The 18,181-nt window shown below is 33.5% G+C and overlaps 1 protein-coding gene across 3 annotated transcripts in view; it reads left to right on the forward strand.

Annotated features, from left to right (window-relative positions):
- Positions 1-18,181, forward strand: part of ASCC3 (activating signal cointegrator 1 complex subunit 3) — a 335,131-nt gene that overhangs the window by 67,323 nt on the left and 249,627 nt on the right. For all 3 annotated transcript variants that reach the window (XM_082475077.1, XM_082475079.1, XM_082475078.1), the window contains 3 exons: positions 4,693-4,897; positions 5,605-5,746; positions 6,351-6,476. In XM_082475077.1, the coding sequence (XP_082331203.1) occupies positions 4,693-4,897; positions 5,605-5,746; positions 6,351-6,476 (473 nt within the window). The remainder of the gene's footprint in view (positions 1-4,692; positions 4,898-5,604; positions 5,747-6,350; positions 6,477-18,181) is intronic.

Raw genomic sequence — 18,181 nt, forward strand, 5'->3', positions numbered from 1 at the left:
ATATAAAATTTCAACATGCAATAAGAGTCTCTTGGTTACCTGCAATACAGTTATCACACCCAGCAAGTTGAACATACATATAGCTATGTATTACATATGTTTGAAAACCCCAGAAGAATTAGAAAGAGTTGTCAAGGAAGCTAAATTTTTTTTTTTTTTTAAAAAAGCCTGACTTAACTATGAGACAACAGATGCCAAACTCAGGTTTTAGGTGGTAAGGAGGAAAACTGAGTTTCTTACCTTTACCCAAATGTCTTTGCTTTATAAATAGTTCGGAATTTTTAAAAAGTGCATGGGCATAAGAAATTAGACCCCCTTCTTCAAACTAGTCAACATTCACCCTTCTTTTATGTAAGTGATGTCACTTTTTCTTTATGAGTGTGACACTGAAAGGAAATTACAAAAAGAACCTTGATTTAAATCCAAAATTTCTTATGGGTTTTCTTTATCCTACACTTTGATTACTGATAGTTGCCTTGGAGTTACTTTGAGATTTCTAAAAACTTTGAAGATTGGAGTTTAGCCACTTTGTCTTTCTGCAAGTCTCTTGGTTCTTTAAGTATACTGAACACTTATAAACTACCTTGCTGTAAGAGGACTTTCACTTGTTAAATAGTGCTTAGTCAGACATTGCAATAAGCCAGCAGAACTTAGGAGCGTTTAAAATGGGAATCTGCCAGAAGAAAAGGAATGAATTTAAATATCTGGTCTTGCGATGTAATTTCTGAGAATTTGATGTTCATTTTGTCAGCCTTTTAAGTGCTGATACGTACTGATTCCACCCTTTATTAGTGCTAATTTATTAACGAAAAGTTCAAAATGAGTTCAGCTTCACATATTTTTTTAAGAAAGCAGTGGATGATGAGTTAATGTTTTGTAGTTTCATTATGTCCATTTTTGTTTAACATTTACACACAAATTTTATTCTACTAGGATAACTTTAGGAAGCAACACACTTTTTAAACTAAAACCAAATATTAAATTTGAATTATTAAAAATTTTTGAACCATCAGTCTGCCCTGAAATATTTTCTACTCTTCTCAGTCGGCTTTTACTCTTTTAGTCTATGCTAGATTGTTACTAATGTTGCTACTATTTAAGAATAATAGTTATACCATAGAAAATTGGGGGCATTTAAACAAACTTCTTCTAAGGACTGTGGTAAAAGAAGCTGACAATGAACATATTAGGTTTTTTGTGTATATGCATTAAAGATGATTTTCCTTATTTTTGGGGGGAGGGAGAAAGAAATACTCTTGAAGAAAAGAATCATTAGACTCTGTTACTTTATCACTGTTCTCACCCATTTATGTCTTTTGATATAAATTTTATGTTAACGATCCTTCAAAATTCTCTTAGAGAATACAAATACTAAGCTACCTTAGTAAGACAGCTGAATCCTACTCTTCTCTATTCCACAAAATCATGGTCGTAGAGAGCAATAGCTTCCTGCCATTTAGCATTTTCTATCTTTCATACTGATTTTCTTTGAATCCTTTTATCCAGATATATATACATCCACCCTACTTCATCTCTATTCTTATAACCAGGAAATGTAAGGTAGGTGAGAAGTGGGTGGGTATAGTGTACTCACTGCTAAATTGAGGATAGTTGTGAATTAAATTCTGTTTTGGGGATGGTTGTAGAGAATGTTTAGTACGAGGTGTATCATAAAATAAAAATTAAGTTAGCTCGTGCTGTCAAATGACAGTGTTTTGAGTAGTTATACAAGACTTTTTCTGTCATAATAACATTTTAAAAGGATACAAGCTCTACGTGTTCTTCAGTAAAATTTTGTGTTAGAATTGCTGTTAAGCTTAATCATTTCATTTCTGCTTGTCAGTCTCTACGGTTAACTGAACCCAACAAGGAGAATCATGCACTTAAGCATTTGTGCTTTATAACTTGATTTTTAAAATCACCTATTATGTTCAGTCTTATGGGATTTCGGTATATTCTGATTGAAGCCTTATAAAGCTATCAATGAGGTAGACATATTTTCTTCTTATAATTTTAATTTCCTTATTTTGATGATCACAAATGTGTCCAGTAGTATTTTGTTACTGTCACATTTGTTTAAAATGTTAATGTCATTAGCATAAAATATAGTATGTCACCCAAAGTATTTAGTTTCACATACAAAATCTTTAACATTCATTTATAGTAATAAGTACATGGCATTATTCACATTTTTTAAAATCCTGCTTAATATCTCTGTCGTTGAATGTGTGACTTTGCAAACAGGTTAATTTTTTTCATAGTTCAGAGTACATTTGAAAAATGCCAGTATGTTGCTTTCTTTCCCTAACACTGAGAGTTAGTTGGTTATAAATTCAATCATTATAATAGTACATAAGATTTACTTACAAAGTAAAACATATAAGACTTACGTAGAAAAATACTTTTGAGCTATAAAATGTAGTTCTAATATAGATGGAATTATATCTTATTTCATAATTTTGAGATGTAATAAATCTTTATTTCTCACTTTCCTTTTTGCGACTTACAGAGCCATTATACGGAGGGGTTATTTCATGTGATTGAGAGTTAAAATGACTTATTCAAAATCATGTAATGAGATAGTGACAAATGTCTGAGAGTTGTGAAGATTTGACTTAGAATTAGAAAGCTAATTTCCCCCTCTTGATGCTATGCTTAATTCCTTCCTTGTTCTGTATTGGATCTTGGAAGTTGATAAAATAACTCACACTGTGCTCCAGAATATGGACCAATTCCATTCTTCATTGTCTTCCTAGCCTAGCAGCAGTGCCTGGCACCAAATAGGTCCTTAACACATTAACAGTATTGACTTGGTTTGCTTTCAGTGACATTCCTATCAGTTCTTTTAGGGCTGCAGTGAGCCAAGATACTACTACTTGGAAAGATTGAATTAAACACAGAAAGTAATCCTGTTAGAAGAAAATTTTTCCTGTATGTTGAGTTGACCAACCACAGGTTTAAATTGTACCTTGTAAACACTGAGCTTTGATTGACCTGATTCCTCTTAGTGGTTCTAGACTTCTTCCATTTTTAAAAAAACTGCATTTCCCAAATCAAAACTACAATGAGGTATCACCTCACACCAGTCAGAATGGCCATCGTTAAAAAGTCTACACATAATAAATTCTGGAGAGGATGTGGAGAAAAGGGAACCCTCTTGCACCTTTGGTGGGAATGGAAATTGATAGAGCCACTATGAAGAACAGTATGGAGGTTCCTTAAAAAACTAAAAATAGAACTACCATCTGACCCAGCGATCCCACTACTGGGCATATACCCTGAGAAAACCATAATTCAAAGAGTCATGTACCAATATGGAGGTTCCTTAATAAACTAAAAATAGGGAATTCCCTGGTGGTCCGCTGGTTAGGACTCTGCGCTTCCACTGTAGGGGCCTGTGTTCGATCCCTGGTCAGGGAACTAAGATCCCACAAGCCATGTGGCACGACCAAAAAAAAAAAAAAGAAAAACCAAACTGAAAATAGATTCACCATATGATCCTGCAATCCCACTCCTGGGCATATATCTGGAGAAAACTAATTTGAAAGGACACATGCACTCCAGTGTTCATAGCAGCCCTATTTACAACAGCCAAGACATGGAAGCAACCTAAGTGTCCATTGACAGATGAATGGATAAAGAAGATGTGGTATATGTATGCAATGGAATATTACTCTGCCGTAGAAAAGAATGATATAATCCCATGTGCCTCAACATGGAGGGACCTAGAGATTATTATATTATGTGAAGTAAGTCAGACAGAGAAAGACAAATATCATATTATGTCACTTATATGTGAAATCTAAAAAAAAGATACAAATGAACTTATTTACAAAACAGAAGTAAATAAGCTCACATAGAAACAAACTTATGTTTACCAAAGGGGATGGGGAGGGGCGATAAATTAGGAGTTTGGGATTAACATATACACACTACTATATATAAAATAGATAAACAACAAGGACCTACTGTATAGCACAGGGAACCATATTCAATATCTTGTAATAACCTAAAATGGAAAAGAATCTGAAAAAGAATATATATATATGTAGCTGAATCACTTTGCTGTACGTCTGAAATTAACACATTATAAATTAACTATACTTCAATTAAAAAAATGGTTAAAAACCCTGCATTTCCATGAAAAGGTGGATCATACTGTTTCTTTATTTGCTTTAGTCATCTTATAAATATATCCTGAGCTGTATTTTAGTTTTATTTTATTTTATTTCATGTATAAATTAGCAGTGACATATAGACAATTTAACAGAGTAAGGCCTATTACATAGGGAAAAGTATCTTATACGTAAAGAATATCTTTATTTTATTATTATGTTAACAGTAAATGCTAATTAGTTTTGATAATTATTATATTTATTGAAATTATATAAACAGATTATTTCAAAATTGTGAAATAGAAGTTTTAGGTTCCTGATGTTATATCCAAGAATTTATAACATTAAACTATTTAGTCTGTAAGAATAAAATATCTGCTGACTTTTCCAAAACCAGTATACCATTTAGAAATTGTGATTTAGAAAAACTCTCCTTAAAACATATAATTGAATGTGTCAGTTAAAAAAAAAAAAGAATTCTTAGAGCATTGTGCTATCTTATGTTTTGGTGAGAAGGAAAACAATGGTTTTCATAAAGGTTAAGCTTGTAAAATATGATCTTAAATTTGCTTTGCAGACAATTGCAAAAAAATTTTAGGAGAAAATGCTAAACCTAATTACGGTTGTCAAGTCACTATTCAGTCTGAACAAGAGAAGCAGTTAATGAAACAATATCGCCGGGAAGAAAAAAGAATTGCCAGACGAGAAAAAAAGGCTGGAGAAGATGGAGAAATTGCAGAAGGACTCCTGTGCTTTGATCCTAAGGAACTGCGGATACACAGGTAATAAAAACCAGAAGCTGAAAAATGCTTGTGTTGTAATTGCTACTTTAACGTATCATTATCATTATTTAGTTTAGTTTTAACAACTTAGATGATTCTTATTTCTAGTCACGTTTTCTTACAAGAATAGAATTTTATTGTATGAAAACCTAATTTTCTGGGATAAAAAAGCAGTGATCCGCTTAATTAGAATATTCTTGGTTGCATCAACGTAGGTGAGAGATTTTGGTGCTGTGCACACACCACTAGGTTAAACTTCATGAAGTGTACACAAATTTATTTTGAGAGTTTTTTCTTTCCTACCTTAATGAATACTTTTTCCCATATTGTTATCAAGAAGTAGAAAGGAGAAAAATGAAATAAAGGCATTATTATACACGGTGTTTAAATATTGAAACCCATTTAAAAAAAGGAATTTACTCTTTGTTAAATATCTTTGGATTGTGACGAAGAAAATTATAAATAAAAAAACATTAAGTCAAACTTATCAGATGATGTTATCTAAAAATAGTACCTGAAAATGTGTTGATGCTTATATGGTTACACAGAAAATTTCAGGATTGCTAATAACTTCCTTTGTGTACTTTAATTTCTTCTCTTTTATAGTGGAAGGCTGCATGAAATAGTTATAATGACTTTGTTTTAGTATATGCTTTCCTTTGCAAGATAAAAATTACAGATTTAGCCTATTATTTTTGTATTTACAGAGAGCAGGCACTTATGAACGCTAGAAACGTTCCAATTCTGAGCAGGCAGAGAGACATGGATGTTGAAAAAATACGTTATCCACATGTTTATGATTCCCAGGCTGAAGCCATGAGAACATCTGCATTCATTGCTGGTGCAAAGGTATGCATTGGTATATGACCATTTTTGGATAACATGTCTGTTCTGAGGAAATGACACATTGATTTTCCCTGTTTCTTTTGTGATTCTAGTACAGGTTGACTCTGCTATGCTAAATTGTATTTTTAAATATTGAGGAAAATGAGATAGTGCAGTTTATGTAAAATTCTTAGCGCATGGTAGGTATTCAAAACATATTTGTTCTCCTCCCTTTCATTATTTATGCAGCTTGTGTTTTTGAGTTTTAGCAGTTGCATCACTTTTTGCCTAAACTTTACACTGTGTGTTGCACATTTTCCCTGGCTACATGACTACATTTGTCTTCAGGAATACCATCTAATTAATGTACACTTAAAATTCATCAACATAATATGGTTCATGTGTTATATGAGATATCTGATTCATGAATGCTTTGTGTGTATGTGTGGTTTTTTGTTTGTTTTTGTTTTGTTTTTTCTTGTTTTCCTTTAAATTAGCTAAATTTATTTACCAGTGCTATGTCATAAAACCAATAGTGTTTTTTTTTCTCTCTTTACTTAAAGAATCTTTACCAAAGTAATTGTTCTGTTTGGTATTATTATTGGATTTTAATTTTTGATGTTTATAGATGATTTTACCAGAAGGACTCCAAAGAGAGAACAACAAGATATATGAAGAAGTAAAGATTCCTTATAGTGAACCAATGCCAGTTGGGTTTGAGGAAAAACCAGTTTATATCCAAGACTTAGATGAGGTAAGATTATCATTTTATAAAGTTGGTATTTTTGATGCTTGGTATGTTTTTGAATACATTTGTATTGGAAAAATTATTTTTAAAAGTTAGTTGGTTAATACAGTAAAGAGATACACGCAGTTGGTTACTAATGAAGTAGGGGAGTTTAAATTTAAAAAAATATATATACATATATTTCTTTACACATTGAACATATTTATGTATATTTTGTGTATGTATTTCTATAATTATGTGTTTATTTTGGTTATTTTAGCTAATATTTGGTTTAACCTACGTAAGCTGACTTAAGTAAACTGTTTTAAAGGATTCATGTATTGATAGGTCAAATGTTCAACCTATAATAAAATAGAATATTATTTGGGGCCAGGACCAAATTCCAAACTATTTAATTAACTTTCCCTCAGCTTTTAAATTTTGAATAATTTCAGTCCTATGGAAAAGATGCATGAATAGTACTATTCTTATACCCTTTTGTCTTGATTCACCATTTGTTAAAATTTTGCCATATTTGCTTTATCTCAAAGTAAAATATTTCTTCATTTAGTTTAAAGTATGTACATTATTTAAGGTTAACATTTTCCTCACCAAAATGAAGTTGCTTTATTTTCATATAACTCATATGAAGTCATTCAGAAATATCAAATAATATAGGCAAGCAAAAGGAGCAGCAAAAAGAATAACTACAGCCAACCAAAATTGACTCCATTCTATACATGTGTGTGCATGTTTGTTTTGTTTTTACAAAAATAGAATTATATCACACATTTTGTTCTATGTTTGTATATATACTTATATACATCTTTCTATGTCAGTAGACATATTTCTACTGACAGCATCATTTTAAATCACTATACAGTATTCCATTTTATGTCTTTATTAGTTTTAAACCAATTTGTTATTATTACAATTTTAAGTTGTTTCCTGCAATAAGTTTTTATAATAGACTAAAATTGTAATTAAATCTTATATTAATGGGTTTCATCCTGTGCATCAGAATTAACCTGTAGAACTTTTTCAAAATCCAAATGCCTTGGTCCCTGTTACATCATAATCTCTTGGGAGGGGCCCACATATCTATATTTTGAATATGATTTTCAGAGCTCTATAGTTGATTCTGAAATGCAGCCAGGGCTGAGAGCCTATAGGATTAAATAATTATATATATAATTCTTGTTAAACCTTACCAATCCCTATAAGGATTAGCATCATGAAGATTTATTTAATTTTATATATTAAATATTTACATTTTTTCATATAAAAGCATCATTGACATTCATTGTCTATGTAGTGAATGAACCAGGCTTCTTAGTTTTTTTCATACTTATTTCAAATAAATACTTTGTTCATTTTAATTTAGATTATAGGAGTCAAAGAGATTTCTGAATGGGTTAATTCCATCTGCAGCCTTAATGTCTCTTTGCCATGTAACCTAATACACTTATAGGTTCCGTGGATTAGGATGTGAACATCATTGGGCATCATTATTCTCCCTGCCACACATGATATGGATGACCACAGTTTAGCTATTAACCTGTTGAAGGACATCTGTGTTATTTACAGTTTTTGGCTGTTATGAATTTTATGAGTCTGTTTGGGCTGCCGTAACCACAGCCTAGGTGGCTTAAACAACAGACATTTATTGTTTCGCAGTCCTGGAGGCTAGAAGTCCCAGATCAAGGTACCGACAGATACGTTTTCTGGTGAGGACTCTTTTCCTGGATTGCAGCCAGGTGTTTTCTCTCTGTGTCCTCATGGCCTCTTCTCTGTGTGTGTACACAGAGAGACCTCTGGTGTCTTTTCCGCTTCTTATAAGGACACCAACCCTATCGGATTAGGGCCCCATTCAGATGACCTCATATAACCTTAATTACTTCCCTGAAGGTCCTGTCTCCAAATATGGTCACTTTGGGAGTTAGGGCTTTAATTTATGAAACTTGGGGGGGACATAATTGCATCTATAACATGGTTAAAGCTGCTCTAGACATTGTGGTACAGGTTTTTGTGTGAACATAAGTTTTCATTTCTCTGGGATAAATGCCCAAGAGTGCAATTACTCGGTCATATTGTAGTTGTGTGTTTAGTTTTCTAAGAAACTACCACAGTTTTTTTCTAGAGTAGCATTTTATATGCCCATCAGCAATCCAGTGTGGTCTAGTTTCTCTATGTATTTGCCAGCATTTGGTGATATCACAATTTTTAATTTTTATTTTAACCATTTTAATTCATATTTTTATATATTATTTATATTTTTATTTTAACCATTCTGATAGCGTGTAGAGAGTTCTCATTGTGGTTTAAATGTGCACATTCATAAGGGGCAATAATTGGGGAATAATACATTCAAATGCAATGTGTCATTATAAGTACATAAGTAAACTCTTTGCCGTGTTAGCAATGTAGATAATGATCCCACTAGATGTCATTAACCATGGATATTAATATAGAGCTCAGGAGAAAAATATAGATGTTACCAGAATGTGAGTTTAGTTAGATGCTTCTGTTGGTTTGGATCTTTTTTATGCAAGGCAGGATCTTTCTGTATCAGGAAAAGTGCTCTTGAATATGGTATCTTTCTCTTTTCACTAAGATCATAATTGCATGCCATTCCTGACAGTCCTATGGAACTATAGATAAAACGATTTTATGTCCTCTCACTGACTGAATGTCGCATCAGATAAATTTGTCCTCTCTTCTTAAATTACTTCTATAATTTGATTAAAAAGGTAAGGAGAATTTTAAAATTCTAAAATGATGTGCAAAATTTCTGTTAATGCTGTTAAATGGGTTTTATACTTTCTTGGAGAGGGAATAATCTAAAAAAAAAAAAAATTGATGGGTTTCTGTATTAGGACTCACTCAGTTGGAAGTTAGAGAAACGAAACTGAAATCAGGTTTTAGCAATGAAGGCAGAATGTTGGCTTTTCTAACCAGAATGTGCAGGAGTAAAGCTGCCTATGTGTCCAGATGGATATATAGGTTCACATGATGTCATCAGATCTTTTCCTCTGTCTTCGTCTCTTTCTGTTTCTCCATCTCTTTATTTCCTTCTCTTCTCTTTCCTTTCCCCCTTATCTCCTCCTCCCTCTCTTTTACCCCTTCTCCCCCTCCTTTTATTTCTCTGGTTCTTTTCATCCCGACTTCCAGATATGCTTTCTCCGTATAATCAGGGAAGAACATAGGACGGCAACTCCAAGCATATCCTCTTCCCCCTCCCCTAATTCTAAAAGCAAGAGGGTTTTCCACACAGAAAACCCCTGGGATGCCATCAAGAGTCAAGGAGGAGTTTACCAAAGAAAGATGAGTGCTGTTATTACCTCAAAAAGGAGAAGGAGAAAGATGCTAAGCAGACGGAACTATGTCTTTGATATTTTGGTGAAAGAGTGAGGTTTGCTTTTTTGTTGGTGTTAAGTAAGTTAACTGCTATCTATTTCCACAGTTGGGAGTTATATTTTTTAAATAGCCAATAGAGTGTTATTCAGCAGAATTGAAATACTGATCCAAATATACTGTTTAGTTTGGAAAGGTAATATAAAAGATGCATATAATGTTTCATTTGAGAAGTTAAGAAAGTTGAGTCCTATGAAGTCTGAATGTAGAGAATTTGAGATTTTCTGTTACCCCAGGTTATTGAATTCCATACTTAACAGGCTAGGTTCTGGGGGAAATGATGAATAGGGTATTATCCCTGATCTTAAGTTACTCTGTGTAGTGTATCTGCCCCACACCATTTCCATGGAAATAACTAATACAGTAGGGTATGTTGTACAAATTTCTATGGCAGCACAGAGAAGGCAGACTAAGTTCACAGAAGAACCCGTCATGAAGGTGAATGAGGGCACAGGATTTTGCCAGATGGACAAAGAGGGTGGGGGGTGTAGATGATGGATGCTCCATGAAACAGTTTGTGACCTTTTGTAGACAAGTATTTCAGTATTATTAGCATGTAAGCTACATGTGGAGAGTGGCAGCAAATTAGTCTAAAAAGAGACTTAATAGTGCACATGAAGGGCTTCGAAAACCATAGTAGGTTTAGACTCAATATTGTGGGAAATGCTACTTCTTAAAAATAAAAGTAAATGATCAAGTTTTTTCACTTCCAGAATTACTCTGGTTGCAGTAAAAAGCTGATGATTGAGAGTAGAGCTGCTGCAGTAGTTCAAGGGAGAAATGCTATGTGCCTGAATGAAGAAAGTGGAGCCTATATAGAAAGTGGGACAGTGGAGAAGAGTTTAGCTGCTAGTACATGTAACGTCTGATGACTGGTTTAAGTGACAGGAGATGAAGCAGAGAGAAGAAACTGGGGTGACATCCAGGGTAACATGGGCGAGTGCCAGTATCATTTATTAAGATGAGGAATAGGAGAAAAGGAAAAGGTTTGTGCATGTTCAGTTCGGGAGGCATGATGTTGGTGAAGAGCAGGACCTGTGAATCCAAGCTGACTGAGCTTGAATCTTGGCTCCCCACATTCTAGCTGCGAGACTTGGGACAAGTTACTCTCTGAGACCCACTGTTTCACTTGTAAAATTGGGATGATAGTACCTACCTCATAGTTTTATTGTGATGATTAAATGAGTTAATATATGTAAAACACTTTTAAGTGTGTTGAGTACTTAAGACATTTTAGGTAAAATGTTGCTTAAAATGATAAATGTAAACTGACACTGTGAGATCAATCATAGTATGGATAAAATGAAAAGACTTATTGTTTCTTTGGAAATTATATTTATTAAATAAATTACTTCTGTGTTCATTTATGCTCCTCAGCTATTCTGTCATTCCAAATACATAAATCACTCTATGAAGACATAGGGTAGTTTTCAGTTAATAGAAACTAAAGAAACCAGTCATTATAATTACTAACATTTGTGGTTATCTCAAGACTTAAAGTTTGGGAAAAGGGAAATAGAAGAAGTATAAAAAATGTTACTTTTCCTTTGGTTTTACTTTGTTCTCTGAGCCTGAGTGCATCCTAAAGCTAAAGAGTTTAATGACACAGTTTGATTCAATGAAATTACAAAGGCAAGAAAGCTAAAGAAGCATCCAGAAAAACACTTCAGAATGTGAATCTTTTTTATGAGATCAATTTGAACAAGATAAAATGTCACTAAAATCTGGACATAGGCCCAAATAAAAAGCCTTTCCCTGAAGCATCCCACAGCCCGCTTATTATACTGTCAAGCATATCATCAGTTTCATCAGAACATGACCTTGAATCACTCGCTGCCTTTTTAAGAGGTGGTATCAAGAAATAATAACAAAATATAAAGTTTAAAACTGAAAAGTGAGTTTGCAATGTTTTTCACGCTGACAGGGATCTTAGCAAAGATTTCATAAATTTCATGATGAAGGAAACAATGTGGCAAAAATTAAATTTCTAATCATTTTAACAAATTTGAATTTCCCTTGATACATGCATAGCCTCACCTGGCAATTAAAGCCATGAGTATTCTGATAATATTTGCTGCCATATTTGTTTGTCAGATTTTTCACCACTTATTACCACCAAAACAAATAAAACATGTAGATGTCGACTCCTTCTACATCTATTGTAAACTCCACAATACATTGTTATTCTTTTTGCCTTAACAGTCTTTTAAAGGTATCATTTAATATATCTAAATAATAACCAGGAAAAGTTTTTATACTTGTGCACCTATCTGGCACCTTTATGCCTTTGTGTAGGTAGATTCAGATTTCATTCAGGTATTCATTTCTTGTAGTGTAGGTCTGCTGGTGATAAATTTTTTCAGCTTTGTATGTCTGAAAAAAACCTTTTTTTTTTTTCTGTCTTTGTTCTTGAAAGATATTTCATTTGTTATGGAATTCTAGGTTGACAATTTTTTTTCTAGTACTTACAGATGTAGCTGCATTGTCTTCTTGTTTACATTGTGTCTGATAAGCATGCCCTCATTCTTAATCTTCCTCTCTATGTAATATGTCTTTTTCTTTCAGGTTGATTTTTAAGATTTTCTTTGTATCACTGGTTTTAGGCAGTTTGATTATGATGTGACTTTGTATTAGTTTTCTGTTATTGTATAAGAAATTACCAGAATACTAGAGAATTAAAATATCCATTTATTATCTCAGAGTTCTAGAGGTCCAATTTGGGTGGGCTTGACTGGGTTCTCTGTTCAGGATTTCACAAGGCCCAAATCATGGTATTGGCTAGACTGAACTCTTACCTGGAAGCTCTGGAGAAGGATTCCCTTTCAGATTCATTCGAGTTGTTGGCCAAATCTATATCCTTGCAGTTGTGGAACTGAGGTCCCCATTTCCTTGCTGTCTGTTATTCTTAGCTCCTAAAGGCTGCCCACATTCTTTGGCATGTGGCTCACTCCGTCTTCAAAGTCAGCAAATGCTAGCTCTAATCTCTTGTGTGCTTCAAATATCTGACTTCTCCTGGCAACTGAAAAAACTCTCTGCCTGTCACTACCATGGTGTGGTTTTCTTCAGGTTTTTTTTGTTTTTGTTTTTTGTGCTTGGCATTGGTTAAGCATCTTGGATCTGTGGGTTTATAAAAGTTTTCATCAAATGTGGGAAATTTTCAGCCATTATTTTTTCAAAAATTGTCTGCCCCCTTCCCTCCTTTCAGGAACTCTTACCAGAGGTATGTTAGGGTTCCTGAAGTTGTCACACAGCTTAATGATGTTCTATTAACTTTAATTTTGTTTTGTTTTGTATTTTTCTTTTTTTATGTTTTATTTTGGGTAGTTTTTACTGCCTTGTCTTCAAATTTAGCATTCTTTCCTTCTGCAGTGTCTAAAGTGCTGTTAATCCCATCCATTGTGTTTTTCATCTCAGTCATTGTAGTTTTATCTCTAAAAGTTTCATTTGAGTTCTTTTAATATCTTTTATGTCTCTACTTACACAATCATTTCTAGAGCTTAGGGGGTCATCAAACTTTTTCTGTAAAGGAACAGACTAATTATTTTAGGCTTTGTGGACCATATAGGGTCTCTGTTCCATATTTACTATTGTTTTTTTATTAAGATACCCTTTCAAAATATAATAACTATTCTTAGGTTATAGGCCGTACAAAACAAAACAAAACAAATGAAAACAGGCCTCAGGCAGATTTGGTCCACAGGCCATAATTTGCTGAATCTTGCTCTAGTTTCTTGAACAGTCTGTCATTTATGTTATTTCTGGATTGATTTTAATCAGTTTTTCTTATTTCTTATGATAATTTTTTTTCTGCTTTTTAGTTTGTTTGATCCTTTTTGACTGAATCCCAGAGACTGTTATTTTACCTTGTTGAGTACTGGATATTTTTCTTATAAATATTCTTGAGTTTTTTCCCTGGGACATAGTTAAGTTACTTTGGATCAGTTTGATTATTTCTGGTCTTGCTTTTAAAATTTCTTAGGTGGACCAGAACAGCATTTTAGTCCAGGGCTAATTTTGCCCCACAGCTGAGACAAAGTCTTCTGAGTACTCTACCTAATTCTTAGTTAATTAGAAGATTTGCTGCTGTGGCTGGTGAGAACAAGAACTATTCCAGACACTGTGTGGTCAGGTTTGAATTTGCTTCCTCTAATTCATTCAGATGGTTCTTTCCCTGTACCTTGGGTAGTTTTCTCATATATGTGTGCTGTTTAGTACTCACATAAACACTTGAGGGAGACTCTCTGTAGATCTCTGTAGCTATCAATTCTCTCTGATTATTTTTTTATAATAAAAATATCTTCCCCAAAAGGAGAAACTCAGCTCTAAGGGAATAAAGTAGGACATAAAGCTGATGGAATAGAACGTGAAGCTATGTTTTAACAGAATCTTCAGTGTTTATCTGTGGATTTTATTTTTCTTTCTGAACCAAAAGCAGCAGACAAATCTGGAAATTGGGAATTACAGTCAGCCTTCGTATCTGGGGGTTCTGAATTCGTGGATTCAACCAACTGTGGATTGAAAATAGTCAGAAAAAAAATTCCAGAAAGTAAAACTTGAATTTGCCACCAACTATTTATATAGCATTTACCTTGCATTAGGTTTTACAGTAATCTAGAGATTACTTAAAATATACAGGAGCTGTGTGCAGGTTACATGTAAATACTACACCATTTTATATAAGGGACTCGAGCATCTGCATATTTTTTTTATCTGCTGGAGTCCTGGAACAACCCTCTCAGACACTGAGGGACGACTGTATAGCAAGACAAAAAAAGGTATGTTTTCCCACCTCTCTCTGAAGGAGGCTAATGGCTAATGCATTCCAAGATAAGTTGCTATCAAAGGAAGGAAAAAGTCTTCTTCTCACGGTTAAATTATGAAAAGTAAGGTCTGTACTTTCAAGTAAGGTTTTAAGTTAAATGAGAAAGGAAAAAGGAGTTGACCCCACCCCACCTTTTCCATTCTTTACCTACAATAGCGGTTCTCATTCGGCATTTTGCCACCTCCCACATCCTCCTCAGGAGACGTTTGGCAATGTCTGGAGACACTTGTCTGTCACATCTAGGAGGATGCTACTGACATCTAGTAAATAAAAGCCAGGATGCTGCTAAACATTATACAGTGCATATGACAGCCTCTCACAACAAAGAGTTACCAAAATGTCAATAATGCCAAGATTGAGACGCCCCTAAAGAACAGAGCTGTCCGTCAGAACTTTATGCCGTCCATAGTTGGATATCTGGAAACTTGGTTCTTTTCTCTTCTTCTTCTTCTCCTCCTCCTCTTCTTCTTCTGTTTTTTTTTTTTTTTTTTTTTTGTCTCTTTTAAGCATTGAGCAGATCTAAAACTATTACAAAATAAGTTTGTTAAAACTTTTAAACTTCATTCACTTCCTTCCTAACTTCTTTGATGTTGTCGTCATGTACTTTAGTTCTATCTTGTTTTAGTTTTTACACCAGATACTATTATCGTTATTATTATTCTATAGTCAATAGTTATTTGGATTTCCTATATATTTTGCTCATTGTTTTTTAATTTTATCTAGTGCTTTCATGTTCTGTGACTTTTCATTGCCTAAATTTTCTTAAGTGGGAATCTGGTGGGGGCAGATTAAGTTTCTTTTAACTTTTGTTACTCTAAAATACCTTTATTTTACCATTACTCTCAAAAGATATTTTAGCTGGTAATTGAATTCTAAGTTCACAGTTATTTTCTCTTAGCATATTAAAGATATTACTGTATCATCTGCTTTTCATTTTTGCTTTTGCAAAGTCTGCGATCAACCTAGCTGTGATTTGTTTTAAGGTAAGATTTCTCTCTGGATGCTTTTCAGATCTTCCCTTTGCCCTTGGAATTTTCTAGTTTTACCATCATATTTCTAGATAAAGCTTTCTTTTTAACTTCTTACTCATTTTCTCATTCTTTTGTCTGCTTAACATCAGCAAACAAAGCAGAAGGAAAAAGGACTTTACATTTTTTATGCACCTAAAACGTGGCAAACATCGGTAGATAGTATTTGTAAAAAATCAGCAAGATGTTTCCCCTGTCTTCAGTGAGCTTGCAGCATAGTTGGGGGCATAAGATGGCATCTCTGTTGAGTATTTACCAACAGTATACTGTGGAATGTACTAAGTATGAAATCAGTAGTTTGGATTTAATGTAATCTTAAATAGAAGGCAGAGGGATCAGTGCAGGTTATAGCTGTTAATGAAGATTTTTTGGAGAACTTGAGACTTGAGTTGTTTCTCGACTGCTGTGATCTGGGGGATTGGGCTTTTTCTGAAGAGTGATAATGAACTTAACAATGTTTTTCATAACACAGCTGATGTGGGGTGTATAGAGAAAGGAACAGTTCCTGATTTTGTGTTGAAAACTTTGTGTAGACCTTGTATAGAATATTGGAGATTATGTCTTGTCCGTATTACTTTGTATACAGAAACTTTAAAATGGTATTTTTATTATAAAAAGTTGGTCATTGTCAGGTGGGCCATTATGTTATGTATTCAAGTATTATTTAAAGTATTACTATGGAAACTGTAAGGAAAATCTTTAAAATTTCTCAGCTTACTCTGAAAAGTAATTGGGATTGGATTTTGATGCACTCAGTCTGCTTTGTGTGAAAGTATGCTTTTGATAATATATTGTCTTCTGTTTTAGGGGTCAATAAATGTTCAATATGTAAAAATTTGTTCCATTAGATAAGCTTTCCTATAAATAAGAGATTTTTATATATTTTTTACTCTCAGCAAGTATTTAAATTATATGATTAAAAAGTAATGTTTAGTTGCTATGAAAGTTCACTGTAGTTCAAATATATGAAGTAGCTAGGTCTCTCATTTGAAGGGAAGTGCTATTTATATTTTCTTTTCTAAAAAAGAATTAATTCTGTCTGTATGCCCTGAACTTTTTCAGGATTGCAGTACCATAAAGTCTACTGGGAACACTTGCAAACAGCTAACTAGGAAAAGGGCACCAGCTGCTTGAAGAATACCTGCTAAACTAAGGAGAGTTATAACTAGCATCTGCCTCTAGCTAGTAGTAATCGAACAAAATAACTTTCTTTACAACCTATACTTTATTGATTTTATGGGGAGGGAAATTAGAAGAGAGAACATTAAAAGCATAATGGCATATTGAGCTATCCCAGAATGATAATTTTAGAACTCAGATGAATTCAGAAGTCTGAAAAGGAGATGAATTTAGCTAGTAATGTGGGAATTTCAAGTTGCTTTAGAAATGGACTTAGTCCATATCTTCCAACATATCTATGTATTGTGGTTACACAGGCCTATCATAAATAAACAGAAATATTGGGTATGATTGTATTGCTACTCACAGGTTTTCATTATTTGTCTCTGAAAATATGTACGGATTGGTTATCAGTCATCAGCAGTCATTTCTTGAACTCTTGATTGATGCAAGGCACTGTGCTATGGTGGGTACCAAAAGATTTAGAATTATGATCGTGCCTTTGAGGAACTTACTATCCGGTTAGTCATGTAGAACTGATGTTGAATTCTCAGCTTCACCATTCGCACATTTTGTGGTATGGATCAAGTTACATAGCACCTCTAAGTTTGTTTCCTCATCAGACTATTTATTCTGAAAAGATTACATGAGTCAGCACACAGAATATGTGTAGCACTATCTGTGATATATTTTGGGAGATTAGCCACCCAAATTGCAGTATGATATTGCAATCCTGAAAAAGTTCAGGGCATACTTTGGATCTTTCTGTTAAGAGAAATTGATAGGTGGAATTATTTTGGTATAAATAACTTTAAAATTCCTCAAAGATGAATACGGAAGGTAACGTAGAAGACAGCTTTAAATTAATGAAGATAAAGCAAAGGAACTTGCATTTTTTTAGTTAATACTATGCATTTCTTTAGGTACCTTATATCACATTATTTAACTTAATCCCCTTGTATAAACACTGAAAACAAGAGGTTTTGGAGAGGACAAGTTTAAATTTGATCCAGTGGTGCAAATATCAAGGAGTGACTAAATAAACATAGGTAGGTCACCTTGCTTTTTGTATTCTCAGCGAGCTCTTACATTCTTGATAAATTTCAGAGTTGTATGAAAATAATAATTGTAATTTTGGGTAATTTTAAATGTATCAGAGGAAATCAATATATAAAGAAATCTTAATGAATTCTTAAGCAGTCTGCATAATATCATGTTTTATTGCATATCTTTCATGATTTCTTTCTTTAAATGTTTTGTTTATCCTTTAAATCTTTACATATTACACAAGAAGTTCAAGTAAAGCATTTATCTTACAGGGGGTCCCCCTACCTAACTTCTCCCTTCTA

The sequence above is a fragment of the Balaenoptera physalus genome, assembly GCF_965194825.1.
Source record: "Balaenoptera physalus genome assembly, chromosome: 9".
NCBI classification, from domain to species: domain Eukaryota; kingdom Metazoa; phylum Chordata; class Mammalia; order Artiodactyla; family Balaenopteridae; genus Balaenoptera; species Balaenoptera physalus.